Source organism: Athene noctua, chromosome 9 (assembly GCF_965140245.1).
Source record: "Athene noctua chromosome 9, bAthNoc1.hap1.1, whole genome shotgun sequence".
Lineage (NCBI taxonomy): Eukaryota > Metazoa > Chordata > Aves > Strigiformes > Strigidae > Athene > Athene noctua.
In genome coordinates, this window is record NC_134045.1 from 14093380 (window position 1) to 14114448 (window position 21069).

The 21069-nt window shown below is 40.5% G+C and overlaps 1 protein-coding gene across 1 annotated transcript in view; it reads left to right on the top strand.

Moving 5' to 3' along the window:
- Positions 1-450: 450 nt before the first annotated feature.
- The window catches only part of URI1 (URI1 prefoldin like chaperone), a 42766-nt gene continuing 22147 nt past the window's right edge, over positions 451-21069 (top strand). The window contains exons 1-4 of the mRNA XM_074912986.1: positions 451-883; positions 12911-12945; positions 16953-17031; positions 19343-19478. Of these exons, the coding sequence (XP_074769087.1) occupies positions 812-883; positions 12911-12945; positions 16953-17031; positions 19343-19478 (322 nt within the window). The 5' untranslated portion in view covers positions 451-811. The remainder of the gene's footprint in view (positions 884-12910; positions 12946-16952; positions 17032-19342; positions 19479-21069) is intronic.

Consider the following 21069-nt stretch of genomic DNA (forward strand, 5'->3'; position numbering starts at 1 on the left):
CAGAGCAGGCATTCTGCGATCAGCTACCGTGACATCGCCTCCCTGTGTACACATATCTGGGATCACTGTAGGCCGACCCGAACATTCTGCAGACGATGGTTCGATTTTGTGAACCCAGGGCCTACGCGCCCCGGGCCTGCGCTCCGAGGCAGCCCGAGCGCTGCCAGGCCGGAGCGGCGCCCGGCCCCGGTCCCGGCGCGGGCGGCGGGCTGAGGCGCAGCCCGTGTCCCGGGGGAGGCCGCCGGTCGCCCCTCGAGGTGGGGGTGGGTTGCCCGACCCGGTCGCGGGGCCCGGGAGGCAGCGGCCGTGCCCCCTCTCCCGCCCCCAGCCCGCCGCGGCGGCGGGGGGAGCCGTCGGGGCCGTCGGCAGCGGCGCCGGGCCGGGCAGGGGGTGGGGAGCGCCCGCCTCTCGCGGCTCGCAGCCGGGTGCCTCCCGCGGGCGCGGCGGGCCGCCTGCCGGGCTGGCTGGCTACCCAGAGTGCAGCAGGCAGGCGGCGGCAGGCGGCGGCCGGCACCGAGCTGCCGGCGCTCTCCCGGCCCGCCGGCGCAGCGGGAGCCGGGCCCAGGCGGCGGCGCGGCCCAGAATGCGAGTGTGAGATGCTTCCCCCGGCAGCGGCGCCCCGGGCCCAGGCGGCGGCGGCCCCCGCGTGGATGCGGCTCTGGAGCCGGCGCTTCGCCCTCCACAAACATTTCTATAGGACTCATTCGCCCTGCTGAGGAGATCGGCCCGGCCCGGCCCGGCCGCTCTGCCCCTCGCCGCCCCCTCCGCGCCGCGGCGCGGCTCCCTCACAGACGGCCGGCCCGGCCCGGGCATGGAGGCCCCCGGCGGCGCCTCGCCACTCAGCCCCGCGCTAGTGGGCCGCCTCCGCCAGGAGCACGAAAAGGTAAAGGCCGGGGCGGCCGGGCCGGGGCGGGCCGCGGCGTGCGGAGGGGGGAGCGCGGGCGGGGGGTCGGGCGGCCGGGCCGGGCGAGGGGAGGGGGTCGGGGGGGGCGGGGGTGCCGGCTCCCCGGCCGGGGGGTGTCGGCCCCGGGCGGCACGCGCCGGGGCCTGCGTGCGGCGGGCGGGCGGGCACGTGACGGCGCTGACGTCACGGCTGGCGGCGGCCGTGGGTCCCCGCGGGCCGAGGCCGGAGGGACCCGGAGCAGCCCCGGGCCGGGCCGGCGCCTCTCCGCCAGCCCGCTCCGAGACCGGCCCCGCGGGGAGGAAGGGCGGCGTGCGGGCCGGGCCGGGCCCCGCGGGGAGCTCCGTTAGCGCGTCGGCAGCGGTGGCGTTGCCGAAATGCCCTTTACAGCGAGACACGCCAGGCGGCCGGGCGGGGGTTGGCAGGAGCGAGAGGCTGTGAGCGGGGGGGGCGGCGGGCCTGGCCCCGCACAGCCCGCGCTCTGCTGCCTGAACGCTTACCTCAGCCCGTGCTGCGCAGCGCTCCCTCAGCGCCTGCTTTTCACCCGCTTTGGGCTCCTCTGTGGTTTTGCCCGCCGCAGGGCCGATCCCGCACCTCTTTAGAACGCGGGCCTGCAGGCAGGCCCCGTGCAAGGGCCGGCGGGGCTCTGAACCGGCCATCTCGTGGGCCAGCGTGAGGAGCGGTTGCCTCAAAAACCGGTTGTTCATGACTTGCCTTAAAAAACAGGAATTACGTTTGAAATGGGTTTGGAAGAGCCCAAATCTCCTGCAGATACGATTCCCGGGAGTTTGGAGGCTGGTTCCACACGTGGCCATAGTCCAGAACTCCAGATAGGTTTCCCTGGATTTTACTCTCGTGGTCTAAGGCAGACGGGCCCTGCTAATTTAGCCAGTGTGGTTTTGGGGTTGTCGGTGCCAGGCTTGCAGTGAGCTCTGCGTGGGTGCAGGGGTCACTGTGGAACTTGTGGTCATGGTCAGTGTATTACTGACACGAGCACATCTGCGCAGTCTGCACACCTCTCAATTTTTCTGCTCATTTTTGTCATGATTAAAATCTTTTAAAGCTGCTTTTAAGATGCACATTAGAGCTCCTCAATTATAACAGAGGACTTTATCTTCAGCAGCATGTATTGCTTTGTCACATGCTAATTTAGTTAAGAGTAAGAAAACTGAATACATGTATATGATGTAATAAATACCCCTTGTCTGGAATACCGTGTGCAAAAATGTGTGCACACTAGATAATTACTAAAATCTCTATATAGCCAACTGACCATTACTGTGGATGAACAGTAAGAGGATCTGCTGGAATACAGTCTGTCATCCATTCTGCACGGATAGTAACCCATTATACCCATAATTGGTGATAGTAACTCATCTGCTTGGTCTCCTTCAGTTAATTTTCAAGGTGGGAGAACTTGGTGAAGAATAATTTCTCTGGTACGTTAGTGTCAGTCAGGCCTAATGTGTAAGCGGACGTCTGTCGTTAACCACATAGAATTATTCCCAGTTCATGGCAAGACCCTTCTGTAAGCAAGTTTAAGACTCCTCTTAAACAGATCTGCTCCAGTGGAAAAGAGGCCCAGGAGACCATTAATTAAGCCTCTGTTAGGCTGATGTACAAAAATTATATTTTATCATAGGGAAACTTTACATAATTTCTGCAAATTGGCAAAAAAAATTGAACACTTTAGCTTCAATATGAAATTATACTAAAGATCTACGTATCTTGGTTACAATGGAGTGTCATGATGAAGATATAGTAGACTTTCCCTCTATGCAATGAATATATATAATTGGATTACAACAGTATTTTCAGTTACGAAAATACTGTATTTTAAGATGGAGGAGGTCTTTTCGTTTAAGCTGCCTCTTTTCAGAGATTCGTATTTTTCTTATAAAATTACTGAAGCTGAAGGCTCATGTTTTGGTCTTAGCACAAAGATGAGGGAGAATTACTTACGTGGTACTTTGGTAAACTAGTAATCGTACTATGAGCATCATAACAAATAGTAAAGTTGTTTAGCCAGAATGGTATCTATATATACTGGCATTTAAGCAGGAACATGTATTTCTTTTAATTACTGTGATGTTGTGCTGTCCCAGTGACTCTTGATGAAGTATAAAGAAACCTATTTATTCCCCTTAGTCTGAAGGCAACCTTTAGTGTAACAGTGAAATACAGTGTTATCTGTCTGCAGAATTAAAGATAGTATTTGAATCACGGTTGATTATTTTAACATCCAGGCCATTGTATAACCATGGTTCAGCTCTGAATTTGAGCTTTTAGGTGTTAAAGAGCTGCTCTGGAGAACACATGAACTGAGGCTTCCTTCCTGTTTAAAAATATTGAAAGAACAGGATGTTCATGACTTTCTATCTTTAATCTGGTTGAGGCTGCAACTTTCAGGTTTAGGACCCCTGGTGAAAAGTAATTTTAATTCTTGTTTAGGACTGCTTGCCTGTTGGACAGATTTCATCTTGTTAATTTGTAGTGATAGTAAGAACAAACTGTTAAAAGCAATTTTCAGTGCTCCCACTAAAGGCACTTTGTATAAAAACATGACTTAGAATGTGTATCTTGGGGATAAATTATAGAAGAATATCTAGTAATTTTCATGATAAAGACCATCATTGGAAGCACAGTGCCTGCGTAAAGTTTTGAATATTTCTGTAAAAAGAATATAATGTATGTATCATGGATTACTTGCAAAAGCAATATATGTTAGCTGAAAATACTGCGTTAAATCTATTGCAAGTTAGTACAGGAATTATAAAATGAATATTTAAATAGGTGGATTCTCATGCTATAGAGCCTGCATTTAAACATAATATTTGATATACTTTTATTCCTACAATCAAATGAGTTGGGATTACTAACTGATAGGAAGTTGACAAGTCAAATCTGTATGATTTGGTAAGACTTGCATAGCCAGTGAATTTACAGTGGGCTGATGCATTCTATAGTTTCTGAACAATGCAATGAAGATATGCGCAATGGGAGACATTACAGAACCAATTAGACCCAAGAGGCATTTGTAGAGTGCAAACACAGGCATGAAGAGTCTAAAGAATTCCAGTATTAGCTGGCAATATGATTTTTTTTTTTTTTGTATTGCACTGAGAAACACATTTTCTTATTTTCCTTTTAGGAAAATTAGGATAAGGAAGTGACTGTCACTCATCATGACAACAAAGCACATTTAGATTTAGTCCAGCTGTTACTGTAACACATTGGCCATTGTGTATTATGAGATATTTTAATTTTTATGAATTTAAATGGTGGAGCTGTATGATCTTTAATTTTCGAGATCTTGGGTACTTGCAGTTTTTTAACAGTTAAAAAACTTGTGGGTGGGTTATGGGGAAACAAATGACAGAATCCTAAACTTACACTCCTTTAAATAGTTTTCTTCTTATGTGAATTACTTCTGGGGCTGGCTGCTTCTGCTTAAGTCTTCAAGTAGTATCTGTGCTATGAACCCGGCAACTTGGCAGTTTTAAAGCTGTTCCTGCAGTCAGAAAAAGAGCGGTGAGACTGAGTAGGGTCTTGTATACTTCACACTGCTGCAGGAGCCCCTAGAAATCTGAACTGCTTGCCTGCAGACTCAGCAGATGAGATTCATTGTGCTTTCCCGTGCAGTGTCTCCCAGGGTATTGCACTTTTTCCAGCCTACATCCAAATTAACTTAATCTAGAGAAAGCCTGGGTTCAGGACACCAGTGCAGTAGGGCTTCCTTTTTCACAATAACTGTTTGAGAAAATGAACAGAGTGTCTGAAGCTTGGTTTGACATGCTCCTTTTTAAAAGGTACCTGGACAGTTACCTCTTCAGAAACTTGTGATGACATCCACTTCACCCTGTCCAGCGCTTTTTTGTAATGATGGGCTCCAAAAATGTTTTCTCATGTGCTGCTTTCAAGTAAAAGGGCCAATTCCGTCATTTTCTGGAAGCTTCCAATGTAATGCTGTTCCTCCAGTGTTAATTGATCACCACTTTTACTTTTTGTAGTCAATATTTGTCTATGTTCTTATTAGTATGAATTAAATACCCTCTATCTTACATAGTGTCAAGAACTGTGAAATAAATTAACAGATCTTAAATAGCTTTTTTTAATGGTAATTAAAGTCAAACTATTCACAGAAGAGTTTAAAGAGCATTGCCTTTAAGTTCTGGAGTGGGCAAGTCTGAATGTGTCCTGCCTCATTGGTAACTAAAATGTGTAGATGAGATTATATCCACAAAATTTAAATATTGCTAAATTGTGCTGCGCCTACGGCTGTCTACTGATTCTGTGATTAGATGCAGTGACCAGGGTACTGTTTGGCAATCATCTTTAGTATCTCTAGTATCTTTGCAGCTCTCCATTCCAGATGTTATGTTCATAACCTGTCTTCTCAGGTTGACCTGGATACCCCTTGCCCCACGTATTTCTTTCCTCCTTTGAGATTGTGAAATTGTATTTTGTTTTAATCTGAAGCTTCAGTCTTGCAGATGGATATGCTAGCTCAGAGCTTGCCATCTTGAGGCCCTCAGAGCAGCAACTGTGCTAAGAATTCCATTTTTTTTGTAGTGGGGCATTAGGACAGTGGGCTGCACTGTGTAAGTTGCTGGTTTTATGGTTCCTTTTGTCTGTTAGCACAGGCTGCAGTTTCACTGTCATGAGAAGGGTGACTCCACCACTTCTGTACTAACACTTGTGATCAGACTGCTGTGGGGTAAGAGGAAGCCAGTAATGCATGCCAAAATGGTTGTGTCAGATGCTAGCATGAATGTAGCAGGGGCAATGCAGAGCCAGCAGTGGGTGAAACTGGATGGGACCTTTGAGTCGTGGCCATGCTCCTATCAAGTTAGAGCAGTTGTGAGCAACAGTCTCGGTCACTTGTTCAAAAATTTCATTAATGATCACATGACTTATCCAGGAAGGGGATGACTTTAATTTGGCAAGCAAGTTTTTAATCTTAATTTGGGGGGGGGGGGGGGGGGGGGGGAACTGCTTGTTTCTGCCTTTTAACAGTCTTAGGGTGGCACATTTGTGACACTGCTCAGTGACCCGGCTTGGGATCCAGCTTAAAACCAAACTTTGTTGTTGACTTTCTTGCTTCTTTTTTCTTCCTAGATTATTTTTCAGCCAGTGTGGTACTCCCTAATGTGGTCGATTGTGCAGCATCACAAATGTGTGCCAGCAGATTGTCTTGGGGTTGGAAGGATAAGACAGTGGAACTGAGTAGCTGGAGACGGGGAGGGATGACTAGTTTACTCAGGACTGTGGCTGAATGTTGAACCACTGCCTGAAGATATGTCTGTGAGGCAGGTGCCACGGCTCATGTCAGTTTTAAGCTAGTTAACTCAGCTATTGCTAGCAGCATAGCTGTTGCACCGCAGACTGCATCAAAGCTTGTAAAACCTGCTTGAGATGTTAGTTAGACCATGAGAGTTCTGTGCTTATGTAGATCTGCTGCTGTCTTGGTACCTGAGCTAGCTTGGATATAGTATAGCCACATTAATATGTTTACCTGAAGTAAGCCAAAATATTAAGTTACAAGTTCCTTAGCTGTGTCTCATGATGGTGTTACATGACATGGATACTGACTTGCTTACCAGGGAAAGACGTCACCTTGCTCCAATTTGTTCCTCGTTTGCCCCAAGTCAGTTGGTTCAGAGCTAAACAGATTCACTCAGTGGAAAATGTCCCGCTGCCTTTGGAATTTTGCTGGGTTTGTAGTTGAAATGAGTCCCAAAGGGGACTGACAAACAGCAAAACAGCACAAAGGTGTTGGGAACTCATGGTTGGAAGTGAGGAAGAAGGGTGCTGGCTCATGTAAGCTGACGCTGCTGGCCTGGCTGTCATAGCGGGGCAGGCTGCCACGCTGATGTCTGCCACGCTTACTGCAAGGTGACTCTAAGTCATTTGTCTACGTGACCCATAACCACAGCAGTGGTCAAAACATAAAATAGTCTTGTGAGGGCAGAATTTCCCAGCTGACAAAGAAGAGATGAGTCGTTGTCTGTCTGCTTCGTAATTCTCAGGTGTTTCAAGTAGAATTTTCAAGCTCTCAAAAGTAATTTTGGTCAGAACTTAGTTTTTATTTATTAATAAGTAATAGTTATATGCTACTTTTTCTGCAAAACTGAGAGACCCACTTGTGTGTATGTAATTACTAAAAAAATAGTAGATCTGATCTTGTTTTCTTGTAGAGAAGGGTAAAAATTGTGGTTTTTAAATAAGATTTTTAAATAAGATTTTCCTTTAGAATGAAATGTTTGCCATGATTCAAATTTATTTCAATCTATTTTCCTTCAGTAAGGAAGTTCTTCCCAAACACATTTCTTCAACAGGCAAAAGTTTCCACCCAAAGGGGGATTTATGTTAATAATTTGTTGAAATGTAGTGCTTTTGAGTAATATGATTTAATAAATGAATATGAGAGCTCAGAAATGCTTTCTTCCTTTTCCATTAGATCATACAGTGTGCCCACAGACTGAAGAACTTTTAATAGTTTTATTTCATTTTTTGATTGAAAATGGGGCTCTAGGAAAAACAATTGTGCAAATGTTAATTCTGTCTTTCTCCATCAGTGATTGCTGTGTTTTAGGCAAGTACTGTGTAGTTTCCTAGAGGAAAAAATGAAAATTCATTTTAAATGTTTATTTTGCATGTGGCTTGTTACACCTTTGTTATCAATAGATGATTAAATATTTGACCACCCATTAGTGTTCTTCTGTAATGTAAAGTTATATGATGAACTGGTTATTTCATCAGTAAACTTTTAGGGTTTGGGGGTGTGACAGAGAAATCTCATGCATGAGTTGCATGGCAGAGTGGGTTTTGATACTGCAAAGATTTACAGACAGAGGCAGCTCATGTGCATGTAGCAACTGCAGTAAATAATTGAATGTAGAAGGTTAAGCAGTTAAAACTGTACAGTTAGAGTAATCTGAATTAGGTCAGTAGTGGAAATTATTTTGCATTTATCATGAGCCTTGCAAACGTCGATCTGCATTTCAGGAAACCAGTATATACTTCTACTGTAGTTTGTGGAAGGTTCTGAACAACAGAACCAAGGTCAAGACTGAGATATTTACACAGTCCCAAATGACAGGGACAGGCTCCTCAAGGCAGATCATTGGTTTTAGGCTTTATTAGACCCTTACTTTAATTACCACCTCATTACTTGCTCTGCTTCCACAAAAAGTATTCCGTACTGTCATTTTCTCTAAGTAACTGGAAATGTGATTGAAAGGGATGTTTAAAGTGAGACTAATTCAAGATTAAATAGTCACAAATTATATTATTGCTACATGTAAACAAATTACTTGCATATCTGATTTTATTCAGATTACTTTTCAAGTGGTAAATAATGCTTTATCACTTATATAGTGCTCTTACATCTTTAGAGTGCTTTTCTCACATTAATTAATCATCATTAAACACTCTGAGGTGGGTAGGTTAATACTATTATCCCCATTTTGCAGATGAAGAAATGTAGACTGAGAGGTTGTGATTTGCTCAAGGCCATATAGAAGAAATAGAATCAGAGCTGGGATTAGATCTCTGTCCCTAGCTTCTAATTTCAGAAGACCAGCCAGATTGTGAGCCACAGTTTTGAAGCAAAATACTCAAGTATGCCTGTAGAAACAGCACACATTTACTTGGCCTCTTAGATGCCTAACTTGCAGTTTGTTTAAATGGAAACTTTGCTTTTGTGCCATGCTACAGATTTCCACGTTCATACCTGCAGGTGTGGAAATAGCCTCTCATTTATTTAGGAACTCTTCCTAATCTGTTGGGGCATTTTTATTTTCATAATTTGCATTGGAATTAACTTCCGTCTTAAAAATACCAGTTTCTCATTCTTTAGACTTGAACATAACTGTGTGACTCAGATACAGCAGGTTTAGCATTGGTACCTGAAACTGTCTACAAATAATGCCAGTACTAGCCCTGTTGCTTATAATTTCTCATGAGCTGAGACATAAATAAAATTCTGACTTGGCAGCTTGCCTTATTGCTGTTCAGATGAGAGAGAGAAGAATCACCGTCAGTGTGCTTAAACCATCACCTTTGTAGGCAGTGCCTAGCTGCTTAGTAGAGGGACATTTGCATGCATGCACTCCACCTTGGAGAATTACCTAAAGAAAAGAAAATAGTATTGGACTGGAGAGGACAGCGGAACTATTTGTGCACTACCCTGATAATCGGAAGCTCCGCAGAGCGTTACATTCAGCTGTTAGTAATGGGAGCATGTGCAGGAGCAACAGGTAAGGAAAAATGAGGTGGAAGAAAGAGGTGCCCTTGTACGTGAGGGTGAGGACCTGCTGGGCAAGGTGGGGTTATGTGGAACAGGTTACAGATCCATGGGCATGTACAGGTAAGAATCAGCTTCATGCTACAGCGTCGTCACCTGTCTTCACTCCCAAGGAAACATTGCAAGTAATCGTAGTGCCTGGCTGCTGAGGTGGGAGATCTGGCTTTTGTTACTGGCCCTGTTCCGGAGCCGTGTTAGTGGTTAAGTTACTCAGCCTGCAAAATCTGTGCGGTGCTTTCCCAAAATGCTGTAAACTTTAATTCATGGAAAAGTTTTTGAGCTCTCGAGATGGAAGATTCTGGAGAAGGTGAGATATAAATAGGCAGATTGGAAAGAGAGAAAGTGTTGCAGATAAAAGGTATTTTCTGCCTTCAGACAGCTAATGAAGTCTTTACTTGTATGATATGAGTTGTTTGGGGGTGATTTGGTGTCACTAGCCTGCAGGCTGCCCCATGTTCAGATTGGCACTGTGGAACTGCGGGACACCTGAGAAGTGATCACAGGTCTGAAGCTGATCCTCCTGCTCTGCTGTGGCTCCGCTTGTGAAACCTAGAAACGAGAGATTCCCTAGAAGCAGCAATGTACACTTCACTTTACATAGGTCAACCTCGTAGCAATAGGAGCAGGACCAACATGTAATCTCCTGCTTTAAGGGTTTGGCTTTTAATCCAGGAGGATTTACGCTTTGGGTTACAGGTACACAGAGGTGTGCTCTCCCAGGGCTGTCCCCGGGCGGGCCGCTTGTAGAGCTCCCAAGAACAGCTCTGTCCCGTCCCGGGCCTGAGAAGCACTAAATTTTAGCAAGTTGCTGAAAAGGGGGAAAGGAAGGAAACAAGGTATTTGCCCATTTGCTTTCTATTAAGACTATGGAATGTGGATCCTGTTCTAATAACCAGACCCATGATTAGGTAATGTTAAGTTTGCTGCAGGAGTAGTTTAATAAATATTTTAGTATGCAGATAAGCCATTGATAACCAGATGCATTCACAGACTCATACATTTTTATGCCTAAAAGGGGAGAATTCAGTGTATTGGTACCACTTCCACTACAGTGTCTTAAAAGTAATGCGTAGTGGGTGGCACTAGGTGTCCAGACAAATTGAACTCAAATGAACAAACAAACACGTCATTTATTTTATTTACCCTGAAAGGAATTTTTGTTCTTTAAATGTAACTCTAGATATGAATTATGTGTGGAAGATAGACTAATGATTTTCCTGTGTTTGATTAAAGGCAAAGAATCAGAGATTTGTTTATATATTTATCTATTTGTTTCTTTGCTGTGATAAGACCAGTAATCCAAACAGTGGGACTGACCTAATAAAGGACATATGCATAATTGATCTCCATCTGTTTTTCAATATTTATTCTCACTCTATTTTTTTAATAGAGTTCAGTTCCAGAAGTACATCCTGAAGTATTTTTAAGGTGGTATATTTTAGCATTTCTGTAAAAGGTCTTATTTTACGCTGGCCACTGAAATGAAAAGATTTGTTGTTGGTTCCACCCTTTAGTATCCCTTCAAGAGAGATTATATCAAAGAAGAATTAAATTAAAATTGATTGGTGTTATTGATTTTTTTTTTTTTTTTTTTAACGGGATAAAGGGCGATGGAAACAGCATATGCCCCTATGCTGTTTTACTGATGGACTATTTTTAAAAAACATAAAGAGCATATGCGCCCAATTTACATATTTACTAATTAAAAAGGATTCCTGGAAACATTAAGTAGACTATCTTCTGTAACCTTTAACATTGTGGCTAATGGATACAGCCTAGAAATTTTCATAGAAGGTCCTCTAAATAATGTAAATGATTATGAATATGTAACTAGTTAATATGCAGCTACGAAAGGATTATCATGTAGAGGTTAATGAACATGCTGCTCTTATGGTTTGCAGGGCTTTTCTTTCTGTGCTTTTAGCTCACTTCATGCATGGAAAGTCATGTATTGGGAATGGAAAGCTTCCTGTCTTTTCTATCTTCGTATGTAATGGGGCAATTAAACCGGAACTTTCTTAAAGGATTTCATAAACATTTTTCTATGCTTAATTATGTTGTGTACCTCACAATCAGTACCAAATCTGAAAGAATGAAGGATGTTGATAGAATAGGCTCTGACTTTTGTACCTGTTAGTGGTGGGCTCCATTGTGTGTTAGCATTGTTACCAAACGTTGCTGTGCTCTATGACTTACACCTTTTATGGAAGCTTTATTCTTCACATGGGCTTAATATTAAGAGTATGAATTAGAGTTCTGACTTGTTGTCCTGCAGAAGTCTGTATGTTTGCTCTTAACCTTAAAAATAGCTTGCACATTAAAGAAAATGTTTGCTAGACATTTGATTTCTAGGAGTTTAAAGCAAATGATGAATTTAAACTTGCCTTACACGGGACAAGCTACCTGGCTGAATTTCCTGATAGGTTATGAAATAGCGTGACCACAAATGTAGAACTGATCCTTTTCATTTAAGTACCTTATTCTTTTTAAAGGATTACGAGCTCACAAAATAGTCCCATTTTTTTTACTCCTGTATGAGTAGAAAGTACAGGGTCTGAGATCTGTTCTGCAATAGCTGCACATATGCTATCTGAAAAAAAAATTGTCTTTCATTCTGTTGTTTGGAAAAAAAAAAAGAATTATCTGCTCCAGTGATTTCAGTGGTACTTGAATGTATGTTATTGTTTTCTCTGCAAATTTTCTCATTAATTGCTTTCAAATGTTAGCATTATTTTGACTATATGAAAAAAATGAAATTTATAAAAAAAAATCTGGAAAATGCTTATATTGAGAAGATGTCTAGACATATTTAATTGCCTCATGGCTTCATTGCATTTCATATAATTGAATGAAATTGTTTGTGTTATATTTTTGGTAACCATTATTCAGAGATCAGAATATGTTTTGAAAGACAAAATCTCCACGTAATTATGGCAGAGAAGGTCACAGGTTTCAGCATCCTGTCTGTTTGCTATATCTACATAGTGTAAAAAAATAGAGTTGAAAAAGAAAAAATATTTCATTTTAACAATGTGCTTTATTTTTTAAATTATTTTGGATCTCTGGGGAAAGCCTGTGGCATAAAGAAATAAGTGAAATATTCAGATGGAAACTTTGTTATTTTGACACCCAGAAAGAACAGAAGGGAAGCCAGCAGCCCATAATGGTGTCAAATATCCTTCTATTTAAACACCACAAAATTAGTTTGTGCTTTTTCAAATTAAAATGGCCAGTGTAAACATTTGTTGATGCACTGATACAGGAAAAAAATGGTTTTGATGCTGCGGTGTTCATTTGTTTTTGTTTTTTAATAACTGAGTGTGGAAGTTACATTGGTGTCTTGTTATAATTTATGTTGTTTTCTTATTCTGCAAACATGTAACTCTGAAAATAGATCTGCAGATTGCACAAAGTACTACTTATCTTATATTGTGTGTCACCTAATAGTTATGGAGCAGGTATTGTACCAAAATATGAATTGAAAAGCTGTAATTTTTTCTGTGGTTATCAGTCTGCATTAGTGTGTGATAAAGTGTGCTGCTTAAGAACTACCATTCACATGCCTTTGCGCTGACAAATAAAAATGTATGTAGAAATACCACCAAATCTGTAAAGCTACTGTTCTAGTTTCTGATGCATTGACATTGCAGCTGTGTGCTTAGCCTTGTTTTTTCATGAGTAGTTATCTGTTTTAATGACAGGTGGTCACTAGCTGCCAAGAAAAGATCCAGCACTGGTAAGTGAAGAATGTTTGATTACATGTCTAAAATACTGATGAGTAACCTAGTTATATTTTAGATAATATTGCTATTTATTCTAATGATAGCCAAATCCTACTAGCATGTTTTTGGGACTGTAGTTAGTGATAGCTCAGAATTGTTGCAGTGTACTCTCTTTAAAATGTATATATTTTCCACTTAAATCATGATTCTTAAATCACAAATACACTGAGCCTTAGTGTTTGTACTTCTGTTTTAAATACCCAGCTCATTCATCATTTTTCCCCAAGTACCTTGTGGGATGAATACTGAATTTGCCTGATTGGTGAATAGGCATTCCCAGGGTAGGATTAATTGTTCTTGTTGTTTTCTTTCTAACTATGGAGCAAGTAGGGAAATTCTGCTTCCCTCCCTCCCTCCATCTGCTAAACCAATGTGAAAGTAACGTTTCCTTGTTCTCTCTCTCCGCCCCGCCCCCCCCCCCCCCCCCCCCCCCCGGAGTATGTTGCAATGCTTAGAAAGGAACTGTTTGTTATGTACAAAAATTATCTCTGGTAACTTTTTTCTCTGTTGACAATCTATGGTTAATAGAAAACATGCTTAGTAAATAATAGTTTGGTATGGCATCAGGAAAATGTGCATTTAATGGTGAATGAAATCTTATATTATGAGTTACTGTGAGATATAACAGTTGATCTTACAGATATCAAATTACAATATATCCATGCTGTGTTTACCATGATTTTACTGAGAGAACAACAGGAGCTGTCTTGATTATTGTCTGCAGGGTTATTGCAGAATCACAGCAACTGCCCCTTTAGTGGTGAGATTAAACCTTTGGTTATACACCATCAAGCATATAATATTTTAAATTTATTTTAAGAGGCTTTTTCTTCATGCCTGAAAGATCTCCAAGCAAATAATTTATATTTAGTGTGTATCAAATGTTTTTAGTTTAAATGCACATAGGCTGCAAGCACTGGATAAGAGGAAAAAAATCAAGGCAATCTATACACATCATCATATTAAATTCTGACTATTGGCTCGCAAAAATAATCTAAAACTAATATGTTTCATTTATGTTTAAAATTGAGAGACTGCATTAATTTTCAATAAGGAAAATATTATTGAAGTGCCTACTGGTGCTGCTGTGGTGAAGTCAGGCAGAATATCCCCAGCACACACACTTCCTCAGGAGCTTTGCAGTGTTCATACCAATTTGGGCCTGTGTGAAATTCTGCATGTATACTCTTTCACTAAGTGACAGTATTTTTCAGAAATAAACTAGTTGACAGAAAGCCTTAAAATTCAAACAGATTTTTAAAAGTTTGGAAAGTTGCAACAATTATTTCCTCTTATAAAAATGGCTGAGGTTTGTGGAGTGGGGTGGAAGGGTTGTCTGTGGAAGGAGTCGTCACTCATGTGTTTGCTTTCATGCAAACTCTGGCTGTGGCCCCATGAACTTGGGGTTTTGGACATAGACTGTCAAAAGGAAAAATCTAACTTATTGACAGCTTTTTTATAGAAAAACAGTCTATACAGCATCCATGGAATCTTTATGAAAAAATATTTAAAATTTAGTACCGTTATTTAGGTCTTGATTGTGCAAGAGCTGAGTGTGCTTGTTTCAGCTGAGTAATTTGTTCATATAAGACCTTTTAAGTAGTCAGTGACACAGAAGAATGTTAGATAGAATTGGGTGAATAACAATAGGGTTTTAAAATGCTCAGCTTCAATATATTTCCATTAAATTATTTTATTTTTCATTTTTTAGTACACTTGTTGAAGTATATTTCTAAAGCCATGAATCCAATAATGGGTCTGGTATGAGATTAGACATGTGTTTCCCCTTCTAGGGATGTGTTCATAGCTGGAGTCCCAATACTCATCCTCCCTGTTCACTTTGTTTCTTCATTGTGTATTGGGACTGAGCATGGCACTGGCACACCCCAGAGCTCCTGTGACCATCAGCTGTAGGTGAAGAGGGAGGTCAGCTTCCTTCCTTGAGTAATGCTGTTTCAGGCCAGTTAATTAAAAGGATTGATTTTAATGTTCTTTATCTCCATGGTCCAGTCCAGGATGTGGCTGCACTCTCAGAGATTCCCGTGGTGGAGGTTTGATATGCAAAGGGCAGTAGTCCCACTGAAAAAAGAAACGTACTTTGCTCTGTAAAGCAAAAGAGCTTTTGTAGCAAGTGATTTCTCCTGTACCCTAATCAGATTATTCAGTAACGGGCAGCAGTCAGACCTTAAAGGCAGTATCTTCTTTTCAGATTAATGAAGAAATGTTGAATGACTTTCAGCCATGAAATGATGGGAATGTTTAATCCTGCTGCAAGTAGGGGGATTTTCATACCATTCCCTTCCCATGGAGTCTTCTCTTTGCATTTGAGACAAGGGCGAGGCCTGTGGCTTTGGGATCGTATTTGTTTTGCAGGGGGTGGTTGAGTGCATCAGTGTCCATTTCTCAAATACAGATCTCTGTGAGGCGAAGGCCAGATTCTGTAAATATCATTAGTAATTGATTATTATTGTTGACACCAGGTTGTCATTATATTGCTTCCCCCCCCAAGCATCTGAATTTTGTTAGAATTCCTGAGTTTGTCCTTTCTCTTTGAAGGAAGTGAATTATATTTTTGCTTTGATGTGGGCAATTGACAGAGAAACTTGCCTAAAATACCTGGGAGAAATCTGCTGTCAAACCAAAGCATGAGCAATAATCTTTTGTAAATCAGTTACATGGAATACAGTTTTAATGTCCAAGTGGCATAAAAACCTAAATTCTCTTTTCAGGACCAGTTCAGCAACTTAAAATATGAAGTACTCCAGGTATAAAGTAGGGTGATTACAGCAAAGTTCAACTATGGAAGCAAATGAGACAAGACATAGGAGTATCAGATCTCATTTTTCATAACTAATGCTGAAGAAGATTTCACTCTGCTTATGAATCTAAGAAAATCAATGATAATATTTTGAGAGTTGTGTTATCAACTATGACATTCATTTTTCAGCACATTTATAGATTGCTTTCCTGAATCATCCTCAGAAAACCTGTAATTTGCATCTTGGGTCAGCGTTGTTAAGTGTGCTGCTCTGTGCTTTCAGTTGCCTTTTATTGCAGAATTTACTACCATATATATGTTTACTATTTTGAGGTACAAGTAAACAATATCATCAAACTTGACATTTATATGCCAGCTGCTTCATGAGGAGCTGATTTCTGACCATCTTCAGAATGGCAGTGGTCCATTAAAAGACTTTTTCCAGATGAATTAAAGAATGTCTTCACAAGAGGGCTTTTTTAGAGGGAGTGTAGTTGCTTGTTTTGCACACAAAGGAAAATCCCTGCAGCAATTGAAATGTATCTTGCGAAGTCTTCTGAAGAGCCAAGTGTCTACCGTGACATGAGCCTTATTTACCTTGTGGATAGAGAAGCAGCAGAAGGGGTGTACCCCACCTGTATTGTCCCTTGTCAGGGATTGAAGATGCAACAGAATCCTGGTGGTCAAGTCATCTTTCAGGAGTGTTGACTCTTGGTAGGAACACAACGTTCACGTGAAAATCAGAATTAATTAAAATTTTGTCCATTTATGTCAGCTCAAACCAAGGTCATGAATTCTTTATTACAAGTGATACTTTGAAGAATTTGCCTCTAAAAATGTATAAACTGACTTTGCAGTTCTTTTTCTAAATATTGATGGTGGTATAACTGTTGAACTTGAACATCGAGTGAGATATGCCAAATCACAGTGGAAGAACTGATTCTTTGCACCATAAAACATTCAAACTCAAAAACACATGCACAATCTAAAATAATCATGTCCCTATTTTAATACATGTTATTCTGAAATAATCTAGCTATTATGTTTGTCATTCCAAGTCTTTTATAAATAAGTTATTATCAACCATATGTGTTTAAACCAGCTTATTTTTCTGTATTTTTTGTGTGTTGTTGAATTGCTAGCAGAAGAACATTAACTCTTTACTTTAGATATGAAATTGAATCAACTTGAATTTGTCAACAGGAAAAAGGTGGAAAGTGATTATGAGGCTCTTCAGGAACGACTCCGCACGTTGCCCGATAAACTGTCCTACGATATCATGGTATGTATGCTGTAGAGTTCACACAAGAAAATGGGCTAAAATTTTTAGTAACTTGGTTATCTGCACTGGCAGTGAGGTGTTATTCAGGTTGCCATGTAGTACTTTGTCATGTTATATTTATTATGATAATAGTTAAACCTTTGCTTTTCTTTCTTTCTCTTTTCTTTGAAATCCATTATAAATTACAGTGTTACTTACAACTGAGAACTGATGACTTAAATACTAACACAAAACCTGACATGTTTGATAAGTAAATCTATTGTATAGAAAACTATAATTATGACTGAATTACGGTACTTAGTCATTTCCTGAGAAGAAACTGGCCGTAGTATTTCCTGATTCATGGAAATAAACCCTAGAACATTGATTTTTACATAAAAAGGTGCTGCTAATTTTTGTTTCACCGATCTTCACATTGACTTAGTGATCTTTTTCTGGTGCTTTGAATCTTCCCTAACAACTACACAGCTCCCTGTATAAACTTCACCCTGTTGGCTTGCACTCACCAGAATTTTGACCAAATTGGCTTTTCTCTCTTTTTTTCCTCCTCCCTTCTCAGGTCCAATTCAAGATACATCTTTGAAGGGAGGGAAGTTGTACTGTAAATAACTGAACGGCTAATTTCAGCACAAAGTGCCTGACTGCTTTCTTCCTTGGCAGCCTGGCTCACCATATAGAGTTGAGCTGTTAGTCAGACAATGTTGGAATACACTTACCATGTGGGAAAAGAGAGTGTTTCCTTTCCTGTTGTAATGATTGAGCTCTGGATTTTGTATGTGCAGTCCATTTACCATGTGTATATGTGTGGCCACATGATATAAAGCAAAAAGATTGTGTTGTTTTGAAGCATAGAAAAAACACCCATTTTTAAAAAAGCTGGATAGGGCTTATTCATAGTTAAAGCAGCAATGTCAACTCACATCTGTTATTTTAAATGTATATAAATAGTTCCTATCCTGTTAGCCAAATATTTTCATATGTTTTCAATTTTGCTTTCATCATTTTGGGGGAAGAGTAGCAGGCAAATGGTGCTGTCTTCTATGTGAAAACCAAGTCAGGAAGGGTACACGTGTAGGAAAAGCACATTCTACATAGTCTTAACATCAGGATCCTGCCTGCTGGAAAACAGTTTCAATATTTGGTACCCTCCTGGCTACTGAAGCTAGGGAAGACAGATCCACTAGGCCAAGTGCTCTGCTTCATCACAAATGCAATGAGAAAGCGAGTGCTGTCCTGAGGAAATGAAGAAGGCAGCAGAAGAATAAAGTCAAGGGAACTGAGACAGATTTCTTTTTACCCTAAGAAAGAGAAAACTTGATACGGATGCGGTTCTTAGCTTTTTGCCACCTCCATTTTAACTTTGATTTTGGCCTCCTAATTTCTTGGCAATTGAAGCCCAAAGGCAGCCAGGCAGGTGGCCGTAGGTCTGAGGGTAAGAATGCAGGGGGCTCATTGCAGGAGACAGGAGTGAGGGTGGCCAAGGCCATATTTGCCCAAGCACCATCTATAAAGTGTGAGCTGTGGAGGGTGTCTTAATTCATAAAAACAATGTCCCGTACATTGTCATACACGTTAAAACGGGGGTCACAAAGTTTAAGCAGCACCTCTCAAAGTTATAAATAAAATGTGTTTATCACCAGTGTAGTCCTGTCTTAAGTATTCTGGTTTTATGTATTGTTCCCGTGCCTGGAGGGTCATTAGAGGACGGGCATTGCTTGCTGGAGCATCGCTTGAAGGTTGAGGTCTGCGTATGGTGAATGATAAAACAAAGTGAGGTTAAGCATGGTCTGTGATCCTGCTAGTAGTCCCACAAACTTACACTGAGGTTTCTAGGTACTTACTATTAGCAAGACAGATATTGAGAAAAACAACTCATCTTTGAGTTGACCATACCTATTTAAATATTTTAAAAATTTTGGCAAAGCTACACTTGCTTTTATTACGAAATGAATGTAGTCTGTGTATAACAAATACATAACTCACCTATACAATAATATTTTTAATATCAAGGCTTACATGTTAGGATTAAGTGAATTTGTTTTCCATGCAAGCATTCAGCTACACTATAGTTTTATGTCACAAAACAACTTGTCTAGTTAAATACCACTTTTCTGATTTTGTAAATACAATATTAAATTCAAATGGATCTGGTCATTTGAATATTTATGAAGGGTTAGTCATTAAATAAGAGCTGTAAAATTTTTATCTCTAACTCAGTATTATACTTTTTAAAGGAAACTAAGACATGAATGACTGTCTAGGTTTTATTTTCATTAGTGATTTTCAGCAGTTTTTTCTGTGCCTTTGACAGGTACCTTTTGGTCCTCTTGCCTTCATGCCAGGAAAACTTGTCCACACCAATGAGGTTACTGTTCTGCTTGGGGACAACTGGTTTTCAAAATGCTCAGCAAAGCAGGCTGTTACGCTGGTTGAGCACAGAAAAAAACGTATGTATGTTTCTGAATATAATAGTAAAAATTATGTATCTTCGTATTAATATATAAAGTTAGTAGCATCTAGTCTGGGGGGCATTTGTGAGATCACTAACAGAAGTCTCTTTCAAATGTAATATCAATTTTGGATCTTATTTTCCATCATGCTATTTTATTGGATATGTCTTAATTTTTTTAAAACATCTAGCCAGAGCTTTAGTTTTAATGATACATCAGCTTAACTTACCAAAATTCAGGTTTTGATGTTAGATGTTAGAATACAAGGTCAGTCAAGATTTGTTCATTTGTTTATTATATGCAAAAGTAAAAAAGGAAAAACACCCCACCCACCCCCCCCCATCTTTGCTTTTCTTTAATGTGAGAAATGCTGTATTGTATTACAGAAAGTGAACATCACATTGTACTTTTGCTCTTGGTTACCTTATTCCCTATATTCTATTCTCTTGTCTCTTACTTCTTTGCTGTCTTGTCCTTTGTTTTGTTTTGTTTTTAAAATTTGTCCATATCCTTTTCCAGCTTGGCTCTCCCTCTACACATGCTTTACTCCTGCTTGTTGTATTTTTTCACTTGCTGCTCAGCTGCATTTCTGCCTCCTGCCCTCAATGTTCTTATCTGCTGGTGTGGAGAGATATACTGGATCTCTCCAGATCAAGTGCCATTGGTGACCACCAAATTCTTCTTACATAGAGCAGCACATCTCAGAGGCAGATAGGCAATTCCTGGTTTTGTTTCCAGCTCTTTTTAGTTGGTGGTGAGATCTTGGCTTTGAAGAGCCAGGACCACCAGCAAGTGGAGTGCATGGCACACTGTGAAACTTCTTTATGTTAGAAAGAATGAGAGCCTAAAATATTTGATGTAAATGTCAAGGAAGGAAAAGCACAATAATATGGAAAATAAATTGGTACCTATTAGCTTTTGCTGTTTGCTTCAGATAAGCATTTGAGTAAATTTTTTTTGTATTGGTTTTACCTGTAGTCTGTCTCATTCCTGAATGAGTGCTCACTGCAGCTTTACCCTGTGTATGTTACAGCTACCACAACTATTTACACTGGATTTTTGTTTGACTTCAGCTATCCATGTTGCTGCCTGCAGCAGAATACCTCAGAGGTTCCCCATCTGAATACATTTTTTTTCTTTTTGATTCTGTGCAAGCAATATTTGTGTAAGAAAAGTTGGGTTTTTTTATAAAAATTCATTTTCTGTATTACTTTAAAATGCTCTTTTATGAAGAACATTGCCAAAAGTATGTAATTTATATTTTACCTATTATCTTTCTTAATCTGGTTCTCTTGACACAATTTTGCAATTTTCTTTCTTACTGAACTGAATCTCCATTATTTATTGTGACTTTTGCAAGATCTCAGGTCCATATCTTTTTCCTTGATCATCTGATTTTTTTTTTTGGTGCTGCATAATATTTTTGTCACTATTACATTCAGTGAAATCATTTGACCTTTGCATAGTAGATGTTTGAACATTAAGTAGTCTGCTGGGAGACACACAATAAATGCTGGATTCTTTCCTTTATGATCTTTCAAATTGCATTTAAAATACGAACTCAGAAATACTAATTTCTTTTAAAGCA